General features: G+C 43.7%; 2 protein-coding genes across 3 annotated transcripts in view; one reads left to right on the forward strand and one right to left on the reverse strand.

Annotated features, from left to right (window-relative positions):
- The window catches only part of LOC146208033 (polynucleotide 5'-hydroxyl-kinase NOL9), a 51,033-nt gene extending 42,321 nt beyond the window's left edge, over positions 1–8,712 (reverse strand). The window contains exons 1-2 of one of the 2 annotated variants that reach the window (XM_084591719.1): positions 8,551–8,712; positions 28–710 (exon numbers count right to left, since the gene is read on the reverse strand). In XM_084591719.1, coding sequence (XP_084447845.1) covers positions 28–699 — 672 coding nt within the window. In that variant the 5' untranslated portion in view covers positions 700–710; positions 8,551–8,712. Of the gene's footprint in view, positions 1–27; positions 714–8,550 lie in introns of both variants that reach the window. The other variant, XM_084591717.1, reaches the window with a different exon arrangement.
- A 193-nt stretch (positions 8,713–8,905) lies between these two features.
- Positions 8,906–21,281, forward strand: part of HDAC11 (Histone deacetylase 11) — a 29,350-nt gene continuing 16,974 nt past the window's right edge. Inside the window, exons 1-5 of the mRNA XM_084591720.1 lie at positions 8,906–9,053; positions 14,196–14,424; positions 17,139–17,239; positions 19,256–19,372; positions 20,964–21,143. Of these exons, the coding sequence (XP_084447846.1) occupies positions 14,235–14,424; positions 17,139–17,239; positions 19,256–19,372; positions 20,964–21,143 (588 nt within the window). The 5' untranslated portion in view covers positions 8,906–9,053; positions 14,196–14,234. The remainder of the gene's footprint in view (positions 9,054–14,195; positions 14,425–17,138; positions 17,240–19,255; positions 19,373–20,963; positions 21,144–21,281) is intronic.

Consider the following 21,281-nt stretch of genomic DNA (forward strand, 5'->3'; position numbering starts at 1 on the left):
GTTCAAAACAATGCCCACTAAACCCACCTGCTCATCATCGCTCCCAACCGGACTGGCGTCTTCACGGTCCTCACGCTTGGGCTTTGGATCCATCAGCATATCAGGCACACCATCGCACTCACTCTTGTCCGATGCACTGCCACTGTCTTCATCAGAAACAGTTTCACTGTCAGAAGACGAATTCTCCAAGGTAGTAACAGAATCATCGCAGCAGTCCTCCTCATCAACATCGCCAGCACTGCTGATGCTGTGTTCATTAGGTGATTCTTCCTCTTCAGATTCTTCAGATGCAAACTGATTTTGCGCAGCAACAGGTGCGGCTGCGTTCCGCTTCTTCCGCCGCCTACGACGCTGAGATGATTCTCCGCGTTGACCCTCTTGGTCAAGCTCTGAAGAACCAAGGAAGGACTCTTCCAGGCCTCTCCAAATGTTTTGCATGCCACTTGACACTTTGTTGGCAGCTGCGCCACGACGTCTGGCAGCACAAGTTGGGACAGCACTAGTGACCCTGGACACGCTCTTCACTAGAGATTGATCAACTTGGCTGATTGGAGTGACAGTCCACTGGTGTGAGTTGTGGATCGGCTTGCCTATGCGGCCGGCTTGCAGTGCTCCCTTCACCTTAGGCAGCAGCTTCCGGCCAAGCATTCTCCTTCGCCGCCGTAGCTGCGAGATCTGCTTTGCCGTTTGTGGCCGCATTGGAACACCTGCTACTAGCAAAAGAGAACAATTTAAAGAGCATTAATCAAGTCTGCTGGTAAAACAATGTGAAAACGGCTTCCTGACCCACCGTGGTTTGTTCGGCTGGTAAAAAGGTCGAGTTTGTTGACAATTATTAATCCCTAAAAGGGGAAGGGCCTGTCCTGAAAGAAGTCTGCCAAGTGGCTGAACTCTGTAAGGTCACATGACTCTTGCAAACCAATCTATTCTTAACGAAAGAAATATGTTGCGAGTCAGTGGTAATTCCTGCGTGTGTGTTTTTTTTAACTTTTGTTCCATCCACAATGAGTGGCTACTAATCTGCCCAGCTTTCCACATACATCGTGTAGACCACACATATTCTCATCAGCAAGTTTGACTGTGTGTGGTCCTTGCAAAAAGGCAGCCTTTTCATTAAGAACGCTCTGTTTTCACACTACAGGTTAAAGAACAATTTCATCCATGCCACGCAGACTGGCACTACCAGGTGGCTGTGGATATGTTGTAATGTTTCTCTGCTGCACCTTCTTCAGTGGCAATTATGGCAACTGAAACTTTTATAAGGTCGAGGCTCCGAACTATACTACATGGTGACACATGACACTACAATTAAAAGTTAATTCTAACAATAAGCGTTTTACTGCTAAATTTCACTACACTGAGAAAAAAAAAAGGCACTCTTAAATGAAACCACTTTCTCTCCAAATATTCTTTGCTTCTTAAATTCAAAGAAGACTCCGAAGTACAGGGCAGCAGCCTTTACGTGACCACAGGCCATTAAAGATGCTGCCAGATAAGGTGCATCCCTTTTTTCATCTTCGCATCTTGGCACATCAGCTAAGATTAAAATGTTCTTTCTTTTTATTTTCTCTCTCAATATTCCCTTTTAGCTGCTGATCGAAATGACCCATGGGCAAACTTAAGAAGCAATGGCCATGGCTGGCACTTATAATGGTCTGCTCGCATGGACAAAGTACCATGAGTGAATCTCTGCATTTAGCATTTGCGTCGAGGATGCAACGCTCGCCCTGCATACAGCAAATGTCACTGAAAGTATGTACGCATGCATGCAAACAAAGTTACCTCAGAAGTGAGCCCAAAATTTGCAAACTAATTTTTCAAAATTGCTATTCTCGCATCTTGCGGCGGCCCCGGCACCGGTCTCTTCCCCAATTTCTGTCTCTGAACATCATGAGGGCCGCAGGACGCGATGGGTAGAGGCTGTCGATGGCTTGTGAAAGACCGCAGCAGACAAGGCAGGGCGCATACCAGACAAGAGATTGCGACATTTTTAGCGCCTGTTCCTGTCACTCCTGTACAGTCTAGCCATGATGGGGAATCAAGTTGCAAAAAAAAAAAAAAAAAAAAAAATGTACACAACCAAGCCACAATGGCTTGGCGACACAATCGCGGGCGAAGTGCAGTACCTGTCTGTTCTCTTCCATGTTTTTCTTGCTCAGCGCAGGGTTGAGAGGGAAAAAAATATGGAGGCTGTTTTTAATTGATGGTATCTCTTGTTATACATATGCCCCATAGAAAAGTTTTGTGGAACCATCTATCAGTATCTCTGACTTTCCTAACATGCTGTGGAAACCACTTCAGTGCCCCTTGATTATACAGTCGTGCCTCGTTAATATGACCCCTGCTAATATCAACGATTCGAATTACGAAGTGTTTTTGGGGTCAAAAATGTTTCAACATATTGTTACGGTACGCAGTCACGGAGACGATGATGAAGTGCTGGACTAGTGAACAGCGACGACGCTGAAGCTAGGCTCTGGTTGTCCTGCGAGTGTATCCCTGACGGCGAACTGTTGCGGCTACAATGGAGTGCGACTAGTAACATCTTGGTGGAGCATGGAGGGTATAACACCAATACTACAATCTGGATCTCCGCAGTGGCCGCCAGCTTGGTGCTAGCACTATGCAGTCCGACGCAGCCCCTTCTACAGCGGCACAACCAGTGCCCACTGTCGTCGTGGTGCAGCCTCGTGATCCGGGCACCTTTTGCGGCACCGATGACGTCGACATCGAAGACTGGCTCGCTATGTACGAGTGAGTCAGTAAGCACAACCGATGGGACGCAATATTGATGCTTGCAAACATCATTTTCTACCTGGCTGATACAGCGCATGTCTGGTTTGAGACGCACAAAGAAGATCTGACATCCTGGGACATGTGCAAAGAGAAGCTTCGGGATCTCTTTGGCAAGCCGATCGAATGCAAGCTCGGTGCTAAAAAGAACCCAGCATCGCGAGCACAATCGTCGACCGAATCATATCTGTCGTACATACAAGACATACTAGCTCTATGCCGCAAAGTGAACAGCGCCATGCCCCAGTGTAACAAGGTGGGCCACAACTTAAAGAGAATTTCTGACGACGCTTTTAACCTTGCCTTTTGCAAAGACTGTACGACGGTCGACTCTGTCCTCGAGATATGCCGGCGGTTTGAGCAAGCTAAACGTCATATTGCTCCCTGCTTCGATCACTTGCGAAACACAGTTGCTACGTCTTTGCGCGAGAATCTGTCAACACTGCAGCAGCCGTCCCATCAGCTAAGCTTGACCAGGATTGTTCGCAGAGAGCTGGAGGCAATGGCCCCCGTCCCATTCACATCTCAGCCAGCGGACGCTACTATAGCACTAATCCAAGCTGTTGCTCACCAAGAATTCACGAATGTGAGCCTCGCCAGAGTGACCACGATGACACCACCGGTAAGCAAAGCATATGCCCAAGGACTCATTAAAGATCCAAAACATAACGAGGTCACATTTCATACGTAACGCTCCTAGGAAAGTTTAATTGAGGCCTATCCGGCGCTTAAACTGGATGCGCCTCGTCCAAAATGCTCGCAGGTAACTCTGAGGTTAAAATCTGAAGTGGTATGTCTAGGGCACATACGCAGACAACATGGAAATCAAATGTACTGTGCAGATACGTCGTCTAGAGTAATAACTCAGCACCACGTAAAGCCGCCGCCGAACCACCCACGGCTTTCCAGATTCATAGACAAGCTGTTGTTCCATTGTCCGAGCTTTCATTCTGGAATAGAGGGAAACCAAATCCCGAACAACGTTTGTTGCTGCGCCCTTTTCGCATACCTCGGCTCGAACAGAGCACATGTGCCCAGCGTTCGGAAGCATTTTTTGTTTGATTTTAGTTTCGAACTGCCCAACGTTATGGCGTCTCTGCAATACAGGGTTGCCACAACAGCCGCCTGCTAAACCTGATAGTGTAAGGTCTATAGGACTGCATGACTATGAAGCAGGCTGTCATCTTTTAGTCCTGTCACTGGTTGTTAAAGCATTTCTCTGTTGTTCCGGCAATTTGGCAGCGAGTTTTAATAACAACCATTAACATATCTTCTGTAACCCCGCCGGAGAAAAATAATTTCTCCCAGTTGTATAAAACCATGTGTGAAGCAGGCCACCAGCCACTTTCTCTCTCCCTCCCTTTATTTTCCATTCCACCTGTGCTATAGTGCTCTAGAATATTGGGCAGTGTGACGACCGGCGGCGGAGAGCGGGCCGCTTTTGCGATGACAAGAACCGACTCCCGCAAGAGGGCGCGACGTGCAACAGGGGTGCCACGTTCGCCGCTCGGCGCGTAGCAGCCGCGGGATAGCGGGGGTACAGAGGAGGGTTGCGGTTCTCTTTAGAGCGATTTTCAGACGCTACGCAATTAGTGAGATAATTTAAAAAAGAGGCTACTTATTCCAGGTGCTTAAACTGATCCCTGCCATTCTTTTACGTCTATAGGGAGACATCGTGCACTCTTGGGTAGTCCTTCGGAGCAGCGCGCGATGTTTGAATCACTATCTGAAATTCTCAACATTTCTTCCTGCGGACAGTTACAAATCGTCCAGATGAGCAATTTGTACTGAACGTTTGCAATGAAGCGTGGTGTTTTGCATTCGTTCTTCCCGTAAGGGAATAACGGCTGCTGCCTAGGAGCGCTATTAACACGCGGAGAAAAACAGTGTACATGCGAATCAAGGCCTCTTTAGGAACACCTATTTTTTACAAACCTTATTTACGAACACCTGCTTACATTTTACAGCTTGCGCTTATTAATACATAACAACGTTTATCCTAAATCGTCAGTAATCTGTAATATATCTCTTTAATCGGTGTTCTTTATGTGCCCTAATCACCGCGTATAGAAATTACAAATACAGTGTGCGAGCAAAACACATTTATTCACTACCGTACTAATTTAAAGCACTGTGGTATTTACCGGCAAAAAAATAAAAATAAACAAGGTATACGCGACTCAAGCATTTATTCTTTGTTCATGATTAACAATTACGTATATCACGGACATTTGTTTGCGACGTGCCACTAACCATGCAAAGGGTGAACAAAAAAAAAAAAAAGTCAAGTACAGCTAGAGCATTACTTCAAATAAAATATGAAAAGTTAAACCCGTCACATACGTAATACGTTCATAGTGGGCACTTGAGTGCGGACGCTTTACTGGCATCAAATGGTACAGAGCAAACAAACAAAAAACAAAAATAAAAGCACTGATAATTACGCGTTGAATTGGCAGGTATGATGCAGTTCTTGGCGCGCACCGAGAGAAAGCGGAAAAATGCGAAAAAGATGACGAGCACCTAATACGCAAGCAATTAATATAATGCCGAAATCAAATGCGGACATAATGCGTGTTTATTCTTTGAGTGTGTGGTATGGAAATATGAGTAATCGACTGGATATACTTGCAACTACTGCTTACCGCACTATATATAATCGGGCTACTTGCCGCGGGTACTCTTTGCAGTACTAACCAGACTAATTGTTAACAAGGTTGATATTACACGTGAAATACTTTCAAGGGAATTTAATTATTTTCACTTTGGGAACTCTTGTCGTGATTCGCTTACTTCGCAAAGAGCGAAGCCGCAAAAACGTATTAAATTTCATTGCTTCAAGTGGGAGCTTTTCTGGTGCTCCAAGTAGGTAAACTTTTTGAATCTTCACATTTTACAGGAAGTTTGCAAAATTTGAAGTGCAAAGCAGTCGAAAAGGACCGTGCATCCGAGCCAAATTTTTGAGCAAATTGCGACCTAGCTTAGAACCTATGGCGCTATTTTTGTTCGTGGTGAGAAACCGTGCCGGCTTCACAACCTCTCTTTCGCAGAAGGATGAGCTAGCGGAAGCGAATTAAGCGTACCCTATAGCCTCTGCGTCCTCTATTTTCCGTCGTTATTTCTTTTTCAGAGCTATTCATTTCTTTTTATTTTGTATGTACATGAAACAGGACTAGAGCGATCTTCTGGAGGCATTGACTTGCATATTACCGGTGGCTTGCGCACCCTAGAATGGAAACATTTTCTGGAACAATTAGGTCATTGTTAAACTATAACGCATTGAGATTAAATGTTTTAAGTGTAGCGCACATCTCTGGGTATTTATAAAGCTACCCGTTACAACAATGTTTCAGCTTATGGCGAGAAAAGAAAATGGTGTGTGTTCTTAGATTAGTGTACAGTTTCACAAATTGTTGTCTCTTAAATTTTGACGCTTATATCTTTATACGCGTTCGATTGCAGCCTGTTTGTGCACTGCTTTCCTCTTCCCGGGCCTTCATTTGGTTCTTATGCTCGGTTGTTTCCTCTTTTTTTATTGTTTTTAATGTATCTCCATTTTTCTTCGTCTTTAGCTGCCTTTCTTCGTCGTGCGTTTGCCGTGCCGCACGAAAATTCTGAACCTTTATTCACATTCGTGCCTTCCACCAACCCCTTTCTCCCTCCCTGGTAGGCGACACGTTTCTTTTTATTTTCCTGTGAAACCTTTACCTCCCACTTCCACCTTTCCTGACCCACTGTGTTCCGTTATTCAGTAGCCAGTTGGCGTGGTGTCGTTCGTTTTTCATGTCCTTACTTTACTATATCTCTACCTCCATGCGGGGTAGTCCACATTTAATTCATTCCAACTGAATGCCGACTTTTCTTGTGGCTTCAGTGACGTATTGTAGTCAGCATAGTTGGCGTGAAAAACAACGAAATATACCATTTTGGACTGTTTTGATAATGGGGTTACTGTGACCAGTTTTAGTCAGCGCTCGAACGCTCGTGTTGTATGTTTCACTTCTTCATACATCCTGCCTCCACACAGCCCTCTTTTCAAAACGACTGCATTTCTGGACGTGAATTAGGTGCTTTAGGAATGCTAAAGCAAGCTGTACAGCGAGTGAAGCGTGCTGTGCGAGTCGTACGCCGGCCCTCTCCAAGCTGTTTTCTTCGGAGCCAACTCCTGTCATGTTACTTCCCCGAGGTGTGGGTGTTACCGACGGCCAAAATGGAAAATAAATTAGGTGGTTGCTAACAGTACTGAGCACCGTTAACCGGCATATTTGTAAAATCTTGTCGCGAACAGCTCGAGACGACGCACAAGCAAACAAGAACGTACAGTCCGTGCGATATCCGCCCCGCCGCACAGCGGGCATACGCGGGCGCCTGACACATCAGTTGCTGGTGGCGCCCTCTGCGCTGCGGCGCCTCCGTCATCGCAAAAGCGGCCCCTTGCTCCCATGTATTTTGCGGCGCGGTTGACACACTGCCCAATCTTCTAGAGCACTATACCTGTGCTGCAGTCAGTAGAGACCCCCCCGATAGTGCCAGACTTTAGTACTGTGCATGACTGAGGGAACAAAAGGAGTGTGCGGTGTGTTATTGAAGTGAGAGAACATGTTGTGGACCTGCGTGGTTCTTCTCGAGCAAGTGCATGAACAAAGAAGCTAGTTTAGCAACAAAGTAAAAAAAAAAAAAAAAACATGTTTCATGTGCAAAGGCTACTATATTTCAATGTCCTTTCATGACAGGATGTCACAATGGCATTGGCTACTTTGCTAGCATTCCGTAAAAGAATTTGTCAACCTTAAGTATATAAATCTTTACACGGTCAAGATTTCTAGCTTCGTAGCAGCACATGACAACTCTGTAGAGCAGTCAAGAGAGTTGTTTTCTTGACCCTACAACAGATGACACATACGAGCACGGAGGATCAGCCAAGAATTGAGAAGCAGCTTTTCAGTTTGCTTCATCTTCTTTTTCTCCAAACGTACACTAAAACAGCAGCATAGATAGCCATCAAACACCTGTGAAATTAGGCACGATTTCACATCAGCACAAGTTCCACGTAGCAAACAAGAAAAAAGAAAAGTCGGTTAAACTGAAATTTCGGTCAGCTAGGAAACTATTCGTGCTTTAAAATCAATAGCCCGATCTTCATAGTGGGGTCCCGCGCACCACCTAAATGCGCTACTTTACCCTCAGAAGGTAGCTTCCCCAGCACCAATTAAAAAAAAAAAGTGGTAACAAGATCTCAAATAAGCGTTGTGTGCCGCTGACATGCATAACGCTACGGCCACCGCTCCGATCCGTTACACAACTCGGGAAATGCAAGTAGGCTGGCGCGGATTTCGTAACCACGGCGGACGATGGTTTGAAAGCTCCCAATAACGTCGGTCAGTCCCGCTATACATACTGCGTCCGATACCGGTGCTCGCAGCTACACCTCTTATCTGAGCAAACAAAGCGCGTGGATGCACAAAGTAACTTTATTTGGAACAAGCGGAACAATCAACTGGTGAGAGTAGCAGGCATGCAAGAAGCAGCGCAAGCGCAGGTGCCAACGCGTGCACGTGTCCTATGCGTTCTCCTAAGCGCCTAAATAGTGTCCGCACGCAATGCGTAATTACTTAGCAAAAATAAGCCATGCAAAACTGACGTGATCACACTGTTCCTCTGGCATCCATCATTTGTCGGCGCGCTAGAAAGACCGCAAGATTCAACAAGTGCCATTGGCACAGCAAGAATGCTAGTGGGGTAAAACTATCGGCTTACCTGTATACTACGTTGTCTTGTCCCCACGTACCGCAACGCACACTGAATGCAGATAAAGCTTTTGCTGTTAGCACGCGTATAGTTTTTCCTAAACTTCAACTAGCTTGCAGCTGCCATGCGCCACGCGTGATGACAGTGCCGATCAAGGTGCCGAGCCGATTTTACCATGGCCTTGCTTTGGCGGTGCAAGGTGCAAGCGTGCAAGTGTAGGAATCAAACCGTTTTCAATCCAGAACAACTCCTGCATATTAATTTAATTTACTGGAGTCAATAAAACTGGCACAGAAATTATTCATGATATACTAAAACTCCTCATTCCAAAAGGCTAGGTGCACATTTAACGCGCCAACCTTGCGGCAACGCTGTATCGAAGAAACAGACAGCAGCAGAAAACGAACGCCGCTTCAGGGGTCCCTGGGCTTCGTTGAGCGCGATTGCATGCTTTCTTAGTGCAGCAGTCATGTCGGAGCCGTGTGTGGTGGTCCCGTGACTTACCTAAATTCGTAAGTTTGTTCCAGCGCTCTGCTCGATGCTATCAAAGCGCGCGGACGCGATTAGCTTAGCGCCAACGCACTACAATGTGCGCCGCGCAAATGGTTTCGGTTTTGGCGCCAGATCGCGTCGTCGGTCTTCGGAACTGTGTGCGCGCTCTCTCATGTTGTCGACAAGCTAGCGGGCTCATTTTCGAGGCGGAAAGTCGTCTAACGTAGATTTTCAGCAATGTCTTGTGTCCTGCCGAGTCGTTTTTTTAAAGTCGAGGGCGCGGGAAGTAAGCGCGCCTTGTGTGTGGATTCAAAAATATGCTTCCCTAATGACAGAACATTCTACCAACTATAGAATCAGCTTTTCTTTCCTTTAATTTGAGCCTTTAGAGCTGCGTGATAGACATACCCGCACAGTTTACAAATCGTATATAGGTTAAACACGGTTGCACAGTACTGCAAGCTATAGGGAGCAGCAGATCAAAATAATTTAATTACTGCAACGTGTATGCGCCTTCACCCTCGCAGATCCATACAGCTCTTATATTTCATACGAAAATTCTAACTAGTCTACAAAAATCCTAACTAGTCTAACGCGATTTAGAATCGACCAATTCCTTGTTGGCTCCAGTTGAATAGAAACTGTAAGAAGCTAGGAATTATTCCTAAAATTAGTTAAACCAGTTATAGAATTGCACCTGCGATTTTACGTAGCTTGTTGGCACGCGCACCTGTACTTGTTTTGTAGTAACTCCTTCGCGCATATGTTAGCGGTGGTTATATATAATTCAATCTGCATGAATAATTATGATAGAGTGTCTTTATGTGATACCCTATAGTGCAGTGGCACTCATTTGCAGTCATTAAACCCTCCTCTTTTAATAAATAAATGCGCTGATCGTTGTCTCCCTTTTTTTTTTTTAGGATAAATTATATATTGGGCATGTTAATTCTCTTTTTTTGGAGGGCTGGGTGTAATAATAATAACTTGCACAGATACTATATGATTAAGTGTACAGATTAAAACTTCAAACTTGTAGAAATATTAATTACCTAAGTAATCTTGGTCCATTTCACACTGTGGAATCGGGGACCAAGTTATGCACCGATCAAAACACAAAAACTGTCATAAACAAATTAACTGTCAATGAGGCTCTGCTCCCGTACGTGTTGTTCGACGTCCATCTGTCAGAATCGACTAGTGTAGGAGCGAGGCTGCTGGATTGATGTTCGACAGGTTTGTGGCAGTTTTTTTAATGTGGTCGTTGTGCAATACAGGCCCAGTTACACTATAAGACATGTAAATTTTTGTGTATCCATACATTGCTTCAATTTAGGCAAAGAGCATGTGATCTGTACATTCTTTGTGATCAGATATATACCAGAGTAATAATTTTTACCTTTTCAGCTCACGAAAGAGTCATTTGAGTGGTTTAATTATACTCTGCTGATACTATAAAGCAAATGCCTTACTATGTATGATCAAACATTTAGGGGAATCCCCCAAGGTGGAGTATATTTGTAATAAGGGAGTAATTACTCATTGGCATCCACCCAAACGCAGCCATATGGCTACAAAGGAAAGCTATGCAGCTTTCTCAGATGCTTCATAGTTGAAGAAAAATTCGTCGTCGTCCGGGGATCGAACCCGGGACCACCGCCTTTCTGGGGCAGTCACTCTACCAACTGAGCTAGCCAGGGCAGTCAGCAAAACAGATGGTAGGGTGAGAGTGAATAGAGTGTGAATCTGCTCTCGCCCTACCATTTGTTCTGCTGACCATCCTGGTTAGCTCCGTCAGTAGAGTGACTGCCTCGAAAAGGCGGTGGTCCCCGGTTCGAACCCCAGATCAGGACAAATTTTCTTGATCCGGGGAAATGAAACTTCTCCTTACCAAGTTTAGTTGTCATCTGCACTGTAGAAAAATTAAAATTAGTTTTTTGGCGAGATGGCGTGCACCCACTATTAGCACCTTTGAATGCTGATTTCAAGACGCAGCCGCATAGCGTGCATGTAACTGAACACTGAGTGTATTGCTAAGTTAAAATGCTTGTTTTTCGCACTATTTAGCTGAAAACAACCTGCTATTGAGAGTACATCAGGCAGTAGAAAAGAAAAATTGGAAATAGAAGCCTGGATTGACTAAAACACAGCAAGTAACCTTCAAATGCAGTTTTTGCACCACTGGGAGCCTGGCTAACCAATGTGCTCGACTAGCTGGAGATGGAATATAGAGCCTAGACGAAGACGTATGCCCAGCAAGCAACTAAGGAAAGCTGTAAAGATGAAACAAAAAGAGATAATTCGAAGCAGTCGCCACAGAGGAGTGTCATGTTGGAAAGGATGGCCCAACATATGCATCAGGCCATTTTGATTGATTAATTTAAGCCATAAATTTGAATAGCATGCTCTGAAATCTTTGAACTTATTTTTCTCACTTTTGCACTTTTTGCAAGAGCATCTACTGTTACGAAAACTACCATTTTCTAACTCCTTCATCAAAGGCTGCTTTCAAGGTGATTTCTGAAATAAAATTTTTGTTGAGAACAAGATAGGGTATTTATTTGGATTCCTAATTGTTCTCTAAGAAAAAATTAAGAATCAAATATGTCACATATATTGACAAGAGAAAAAAATTGAATTCGATTATTAAAGGGCTGAGATTTTTACAAAAACCTCGTAAAGAACCCACAATTGGCCTTATCCTGAACAATTTAACTACCAAGAATTTATCTAACCACAAATGAATAGTACCTTCACTATTTTTAAAAAATGATAGTTTTCCTAAGCTGACACACTTATTATCCATTTTGGCAGCTGAAATCTTTTTTCTACCTGCGCTAATATGATGGAACTTAAAATATATGCTAATAAGAGAAAGATAAACCACTCCTGAAAAGTTTATCGAAATCGGCGCAATAGTTCCACACAATGTTTTTATCTGAGGCCTTTTAAACTATAAGCATTTCACCGCAGAAGAGCTGAGAACCACACCCAGTGAAATATTTTACCTGCTGAAAAACTGGTGGCACTTATTAGCTGCAGAGATTGCACCTGGTACCTCGCGAATGTGAGGCGGACACTCTAGCACAAGACCGTCGCTTCAGGAGGAATTCTAGATTGTCATTGTGTTCTTCAGTAAACCTTCATATCTGCTTTATTCCACTGCATCATAGCCTGTGCGTACAGTTAATTGTTCCTCTATCTTGGTCACTGCCAGGCATAATAGGCTATACAGCTTTGTTAAGCTGTGCCTTATAGCTTGTTTTACAGCTCTTTAATACTTTTCAGGGCAGAAAGAAATGAAATTCAATAAATACATTTTCATTAAATTTTGGGGGACAAGGGTGAGAGGGAGAGCTTCTGTGTAATTCAACCTTGCTTATATTTCTCTCGGCTATGAAACTTTCTTTGGGGGCATGCTTTTCCTGGACTAAATAGCCTGCCGCTATATTTTTATTTTTTCAATACCTCAAATGCCCCTGTAAAGGGTTTTACATGAGGGGTAAAGATGAAACATGTGAACAGTTAGTTGAATATGCACATAAGATGTAAAGATATGTAGCTTTCGAAGTTAAAAATATCTTTTTAATGTATATGCAGAGTATAAAGACCATTTAGATTTAAAAGAGCTCACTTTGCAATAGACCCTAAAATTCACAAATTGTTAATACTCCCCAAATTGTAATACCAATACACTGACCTGTACTTGCTGCAAACTGGATGCAGAGTGTCACAAAAAAATTTGGAAGACACCTAAGCTTTGCCTTTAGGGTATGTGACAGAGTTAATATGTGTGATCTGCGGCTGTCCCTGCTTGCGGACCCTTGACCGCACTTTGCTATCTCACCCAGATGCTAAACTGCTAACTTTGACTTTGTTATCTCATATATACTCCTTGGCATATATGGTAGGAGATAACATTAAAAGAAAAGAAGCGTGCAGAGTGGGTCAGAGGAGTAACTTGAGGTAACAACATCCTAGTGGAAATCAAGAAGAAATGGGCATGGGCAGGGCATGTAGTGCGAAGAGAGGATAACCAATGTTCACATAGGGTAACAAATTGGATTTGAAGGGAAGTAAAGCTTTGTAGAGGGAGGCAGAAGGTGAGGTAGGCAGATGAGGTGAAGAAGTTCGCAGGGGTCAAGTGGATGCAGCTAGCACAGGACAGGGTTAGTTAGAGGAATGTTGGGGAGGCCTTCAGCCTGAAGGGGGTATAATCCAGCAGCTGATGACGACGATGACTCTTTAGCATACGGTCGTAATCTACTATGTTATAAGAAAAGCCAGCCGACATACTTGTAAATAAGCCCTCTTTTAACCATGCCATTACCGTTAGGGGCAGTGGGCCTGACTTGGGATCCAGGGGTCTCAGATTTGATCCTTATCTCACCCTCCCATCTCGCAGGAGCTAACCAAGTTGCACCCTCTGGTATGTACTCTTGGTTGTGTCGTATCGTGGCGTCATACAACCCGCTGACAAGTCAAATGTCCTGTCGTTTCATCTGCCAACTACCACTTGCCAAAAGCACACCATGATTTCTCGCTCACAATGGTGACAGTGCCGGTGCTTGGTTTTCTGAAGAATGACTCAACGTCTTTAATTTAAGGCTATCATGTTAACACACCACTAGCTGGGCTCGTCAGGAACCAGAAATCTTGTGATGAGGCTGGCTCGTCCAAATCCACTAGTGGTGCGTTTTTCATTTGAATTGTTGCTTTAGCTATCAGTGTAGCTTGGCTTCTCTTGAATATGGCTATTTATGATTGTTCTTACTTGTATTTTCTTTTGTTGGTGTACTGCAGTTTATCTGTGATGTGCCTCAATTGCTTGAAGCTTTGACTAAACGTGTTTCAGAGCCAGCCGTTAGGAGTGGCTCATTCTGAGTGCCTCTTTTAGTGAATTTCAGTGGTTAATATTGAGCGCAATTAGTGCTTTTGGAGGGGAAGTTCTAGGTAAGAAAACATCTTTGTATCTTGTTAGCTGTGCAGTGCACAATTGCATATTTGAAGGGATGCTTTGCCTTTCTTTTGAGTCATCCAGTTGTGCGAAACTTTAGCACTGTAGAAAATTGGCAAGAAGGAATTTTTCTTCACCCCGAACATCTAGCTTCTCGTAGACTGCACCTCTTGAGCGTCATGTTTTGTTATGGTGCTCATTGCAGGACACTTTCAGAAGGCGTCTCGATCCCTGCCAAGAAGACATGCGTGGTTCGGGCCACAGTTCGTCAGACCGCAGCTTGGGTGGTGCAGAGGGCCGCCCCGAGGGCTATGGCGACCAAGACCGGCTACCTATTGTGTACAGTGATGCCTACAACATCTCCTTCTATGGTCTGGAAAAGGTGCACCCTTTTGACGCGGGAAAATGGGGCAAGGTCTTCGCTGCACTGAGGCGTGAGTCATCATCCCTTGAGTGCTGACAGACTTGTGGAGTGCCGATAATTCTTGCTGTGATCAGTGGATGAGAGGGAGTGTAAACGTTAAATTTACAGTTGCATGTTTTGTTAGTTGCAATGATGCGTTAGATATGAATATATGTACATAAATCAGAATATGTACATATGGCAGTATTTGGCTACAGCAACTAGCAAGATTTTAATTGATATTATTCCTTTATGCTGTTTCAGTTTTGGTATTACTAGCCAGATGATAATATATGGCAGTAATGTCAGAATTCACTACAAATTATATAGGACATGAAACAGTTGTGACAATTGCTGCTCCATTACTCCTTGTTACTCGTTCTTCACTCAGGCTGATTTAATCATTTGAGGAAACGAAAATGACAGTGTGTATTATGCACTGCAATTTATTCATACATCATATGACCGATACAGAACCATGAAGTAACGGTTATCATTCAGCCACAAAAACTGAAATCGAAACTACGTGAAAGAATAAATGCTATTACAACCTTTTTAATGCTGTAAGCAAATACCATGTGGTGATCCACATATATTATGGTAATATCTTGTATGCCATTAAAAAAAGAAAGAAAAGATGCAACCAGGAATTTGGTGTCTGTACTCCATTAAATTTTTTAAAGAACTCCAGGCAGACGAAATTGATCCAGATTTCATTAATATTATGAAACTGGCCTTTACAACCGACATGCAGTCTTGGCACAAATGTGACCTAACCTCCCTGGCCATTTCCGGTTCTGTCAGCATAATGTTGAAAAGCTGCAGGCTTGTTGCATACACATACATATATGCAGACAGTTTGTAAAAGAATGCAGGAGAGACAAACTAGCAGAGTGCTATTTATTGATGCAGCTTCTGTTTCAAGGTTTCAAATATTGTTACACTGTTGTATGGAGAGAAAATTTCCTGGACACAAAAATCTCATTGCATATTTGTCATTTGAAGTTTAAACTCTTTCAGGTAAACTGATTGTTGTTCTAGCTGCTCAAGGCATCTGCTGGAGCTATTATGTGCTTGAGTGAAAAGGATTTTGTATATGCAGTGACTTTTTGTTTATGGTCTTCACGTAACATATATTCAGACACAACCAGCACGGTCACATATCCTTTTAGGGAAGCTTCTTCTGTTAATACAAACTCCCAACAAGGCAGTCTTGATACAAGGTTATTAGTATACACGTATCTAAAAACATTTCCTGGCAGTGTCAGGGGCATCAACCATTTGAAGCCCTGCAGCCTTGAAAAATTGCAGCCGTGTTTCTGATAGGCTTACAGTGCAAAAGAAATGGTACCTCTGTGTTGGAAATTATGAGCATTGGCGGGTGGCTGGCTGATAACAAATACCAGCACACTTGCACCCCTGCTCGAAGCTTCGCAGCCTCAAAAACTCACGCTTATGCCTTTGGCAGGTGGTAGTTGGCAGTTTGCATGGCTGGTAATTGATTGGTTAAAGGTGCAGTGTTAGACTGGTGCTCATTTCTCATTTGTTCGTGCAAATAGTCTGATGAATGACTGTCTGGCAAGTTGCGCAACGTCATGAGAGCGTATATGATGGTCGAGTTAGAAGGATCAGCCAACTCGAGCAGCTTCTTTTGTATGGCAGGGTGATATGAGCACCGTCCATTTGAAGTCTCATGGCCTTGATAAGTATGGGCATGCCTCTGGCAGGTGGCAGGGGGGTGTCCCACTGCAAGTTTGTCATTGTCCCATTGAACTCGAAACCGTGACCCGGGAGAAAATTTTATGATTACTGGCCACCCCTTATGGTTTAAGTCACCTAAAGCAAAGTTGCCATATCACAATAAATGATTCAGAAATGAGCATGTGTCTTCGTAATTTCCTTACATAGGTAATAACATAGTCAGGTAGCATGTACGCTGTAAAAAGCTGGTGCTCATGCGTACGTGCCGTAGGAGTATCCCGAGAATTTTTTTTCTGCTCCTTTCAAGTTAACCTTAAAGGTAGTATGCTGCAATCTCTAAATGAGTCTTTTCTGTCATGCTCAGCCAGATTTGGTACCACAGGGGGGTTGAATTTTAGTTGCTCTAGGTCATGTGGAGGCATGAAGAGCGTAACACATTTAATTACTGCTGCTTCTTCATTCTAGCATTTGAGGTAGGCAGGCTTTAAGATTTGTAGTGAGTTAATGTAATGAAGCAACAGTCACATTGTAGTCTTCTTGCATTTCATGAGATGTACAGTTAACTATACGACATCACAGCCATCTTTTCTGGCTGCTTAAACTAACACCACAATTACAAGAGAGAAAAAATTTGGTGATTTGGCAGTCGTAAGTAAATGCCACATGATGAACCATGTAATATGTACAGTATACAAATATTTTATTCATCATTTCAAAGACAAGAAGATATGCAAATAAGGGTGTGAAAATATTAGAAATTTTCAAGTATAGTGAATTGAATAACTTCATATTTCATTTCAGTGAAGTTGTAAAATACTACTTGACTTTTATTCAGTTCAGTTTATAACTACAATATTTGCACTTGATTTGACGTTGAAGGTAGAATATTTTTATTGCATTTGGTTTCAAATGGAAATTTTTTGGCGGTACTGTTTTAAATATTTTAAAGGAATGTATGCTTTAAATGGTTGTTGCATGGGTCGTTGGGTAGTTAACGGGAGGTGATAGTAAGCAAATGCATTAACACCTAGTACCTTGTTGCAGGCGCTGGCCTTCTGACAGACAGCAACTTTCACAAGCCTCACGAGGCAACCAAGGAGGAGCTTCTCGTTGTGCACACGCCTTCTTACATCAACAAGCTCAAGGTGTGTAGGCACTACTGGCTCCATATTCCATCGTTATCGGAAGTGTCATTATCTCCCTTCCCTCGAGTCACCTGATTGGTGAAAACAACCGAACCGGAAGTGGCTACTGCTTCTGGTTCTGGCATTTCTACCAATCAGGTGACTTGAGGTCAAGGAGACTGCAACACTTTTGATAACGCTGCTAACTCGGAATACCGAGCCTGGCATGCATTTGCTGTGCTTCAGCTGGCTTCTCTGGCAATTTGTTGTATCTCGATACCTGTCCTTTTTTTAATGAGGCAACTGGAATTCATCGGTGCATTTACATGAAACGTGTCCATGCTTCTACATGTATGCATCGGGTAGTAATTTTATTGTAGAGTTTGGGATTGCCTTGCCGTAATGACATTTTTGTAAGTTTTTTTACAGCAGGCCCAGTGAAGCCTACTGTAGGCTGTGCAACAAGTGCGCAGTGTTTTGTGGTCGTCAGTGAAGCTGTAATAACGGCCGGGAACAGTCTTGCATTAGAACTATTCTCGAAAAGGATTTCGAAAAAATTATTTTGATTCAAGCAGAAATTGCTGACACAATCATGGCAGATGCATTCAAATTCAAATATTTTTTTTGCAGTGGTGACTGGTTCTGAGATCAAAAGGATCAGTGTGGGTAGCTAACTTCCTTGGAAGCAAGACTGCCTGTGTGAAAAGTAAATTGGCTGCACAGACAAGGAGATCGAGAGAAAGCACTAACAGCAAGAGCAGAGGTATTTAGACACAACTGCTAAGCCCCTTGTACAGCTTTCAGATTTCATTAGTGTGAATAGCTCAAGGGAGCTTAATGACTTCCTAGTCCCAATTACAACAAGCACAGGCATCGGGAAACAAAACACAATGGAGAGTGTTGGCGACGCTTTAGTGAGAGTGGGGCGTGCTGGTATGCAAGTGTTGGCTAATCTGAAATTGCACTGAAATTGGGCAACTGAGTGCTCTCTAGCCACTGCAGGCCATACAAGACAAGCTCCTTTTGCAGCCCTTGTTGGGCTATGTTGCAGCTGATGTGTGGATTCGGAAGCAGTGCCAAAGCTTCAGCAGTGCAGTCCGCAGCCATAAACTTGAGGGCTCATGGATGTGGTCTACCAGTGCAGAGTGAGTTCTCAGTGCCAGCCATGAATGCAAAGTTTCCCGTAGTCACGTCTGTAGGTCAGTTTAATTTAACAGCAATGACAGCACTGTGTGAATGGCTTTCCCTTCAGTTGCCACAAGGTGTCTGTTCGAAGTGCTTGTGTTGAGTATGTATGCATCGGCGATGTATACCATATTTACTCTATTATAAGCACTTTGTTTTATTTTTTTCACGATCGCGATGCCCAAAGTGACGTGGGGTGCTTAGATTAGAAAAATCCAAAAATACCCCTCCCCCCCCTCCTGCTTTTGCATTGATATATTGAGGAGTAAGGAGTGAGAAATACTATTTTATTTGGCAAACATCTTCCACAAATGCGATTGCAGTGTGCTTGAAGCTCACGCTGTGATGGCCCTCTTCAAACTCCTTCCGACTTCGGTTGCGGATTCCAAACAGTTGATACCTAACAAAGCAATGCGGGGCCATGAAATAGGCCGGTCCACGTGACAACACTCTGATGCAATAATCGGGGTCGCTTTTAACCGGCTTTCGCTGCCCATGCCGTGAGCTGAACGCAGCAGTCCAAGAAACTGGAGGTCGCACCACATGCACTGCACCACCTCGAGTCTCCAGCGTCTCCAACTCTACCGAATGAGTAGCAAGTGTGCTGGCAGCCTTGTCTACGCTCTTTTCCTTGCAAAAAGAAGGCCGCTTGGATTCGGATGCGAACTTTCTTTCTAAGTTTCTTTTGAAGTTAGAGGGGCTGCTTAGAATCACAGGAGGAGCTTAGATTTGCAAAAGTATGGCAATTCTTTTCTTTGTGCATGTGTATACAGTCAAACCTAAACTCAGTATGAAGGGCAGCTATAGAGCTCACACGCATCTCTGAGCATTTTTCTTGTTCCCTGTGTGCAGTGGAGTGCATACGTTGCCACTGTGACCGAGGTTCCCTTCATGGCGGTGCTTCCAAACTGCGTGGTCCAGAGGCGGGTGCTGCGACCCTTCCGCTACCAGACGGCTGGCACCGTGCTGGTCAGTGGTGACATGCGTGCAAAGGCTTGTTTTTTTTTTCTTTATTTACCACTACAGACATTGAAGGCATACTTCCTACACCTCTGATGTTGGTGTCATTGGCGTAACGTCATTTTACAGAGATTTATTTGCACGCAGTGGCACCGCGCGTAATGCCGTTGCAACAAACCATGGCAACATGTCATGCAGAGTATAGTCCGAACGCAGTGATTACATGTGCGTTTTAGCTGAAAAGGAGTAAAAATTTTAATCATATACTGAACACCATTACAGTAGCTGACCGATTTTTCGGACTCCAATAATGTGAACTTCCTTAATATTTCGGACTTTATTCAGAAACCATCACACGCACTGTAGGAATGTGTACACTTTCACGGCCGATATTTCGGACCAAATTTGGTGCCAGCAATACTGCGGAGATCGTTGTTATATTATGACAACCTGCCGATCCGGCAGGGGGTGCTATTTTTTTATCAGCTGTTAAAAGTGCTGCGGCCGGCCTAGTCAGTCGGGCCCCTGCACTAAGCAGCTGACATTGTCGTGTCATTACTTGGGCGTGACGACTGGTGACGAAGATGAGATCCCATGGCAAATTGGTTTAGTGTGCTGCATGGCAAGCTTGCGCCATTAACAGGTGAAGATGACCACCGGAAAGCTGGAACCGTTCGTTGCGGACACTACCGGGTGGGCGGAATATGAAAACTGCATATTTACCACCAAAAACAGGAGTCACCAAATCTCACATTACACAGTGATAACATACCCATGAGAGTTTGACTTTGGGCTCACTGCTGCCCAAAGTGAGCACATTAATAATTAGGTGCACTAGTAGTTGCTTACGATGAACTAAGTGTGCTAAACAGGAAGTTTAATCTTGAATGTGTCAACAAGCTAGGTAAGAATTAAGAAGATAAAGAAGGCTTTTTACAATATGTTTTTAGGTGGAAAATGGTCAAGCCTTGATACATGTAAATGAATGGGACTGCTGCATATTGGAAACAGTTGTTAAGGGAGAAGGTCTTATTATTTTGTAAATATTCTTGTCCCCTTCCATACTAGAAATTTCGTTTGGGTATCACGTGATGACTTTTTCTTCATTTTAACGATTGAAACACCATGACAATTTTATCTTCAGCTATTCAAAGTTTGTGATATACATCTTTCTTGAATCTTTATTTCTTTCGTTTTCTTTTTTTGCATTGACAGGCATATATGTCTTTGAGCTAGTGCATTAGCCAAGCTTTCTACTTTAAAAGACAGACACAAGCACGCAGTGACTGTACCGGTGTTTCCCTATAAAAATGGAATGAAAAGGGATAAAAAGAAATAAAGGATGCTTTGGGAAAATAGAAAGGAAGTAATACACATGCCTGGAACCATTGCCCATAGTTAGGAACTGTTATTTCTTTTTTTTTTTTTTTAAAGTTATATCCTACTATACCTTCTGTTAGTATAATGAATATTTTAGAGCTACAATAGAGAGTGAGCATTTTATAGTGTCTGCCACTGTGTTGCATCTTATATTGGACGCGATTGTACATGATATGATATGATTTTGATGGACATGTCTAAACGCAAGAGGGATACGCAGGCTGCACGGCTGGCCCTGGAACATGGGTGGGCGGTCCACTTGGGTGGTGGCTTCCATCACGCGAGTTCTCACCGCGGAGGCGGATTCTGCTGCTATGCGGACATTACGCTTGCTGTGCGCGAGCTGCAGCGGCATGGCCACATTCGGCGAGTCATGGTAGTTGACTTGGATGCACACCAGGTATGTACCTTCACTTGTAAAGCACTAAGGGTTAACACGGAATCTGTTACCTTTATATGATCTGTGTACCCGTCCACAGTCGTGTGAGTGTCTCTGCTTTTGGGCAGCCATTGCATGTGCCTACGTCGAGTGGTACGA

The sequence above is a fragment of the Amblyomma maculatum genome, chromosome 1 (assembly GCF_055883805.1).
Source record: "Amblyomma maculatum isolate TAMU_Amacu chromosome 1, ASM5588380v1, whole genome shotgun sequence".
Lineage (NCBI taxonomy): Eukaryota > Metazoa > Arthropoda > Arachnida > Ixodida > Ixodidae > Amblyomma > Amblyomma maculatum.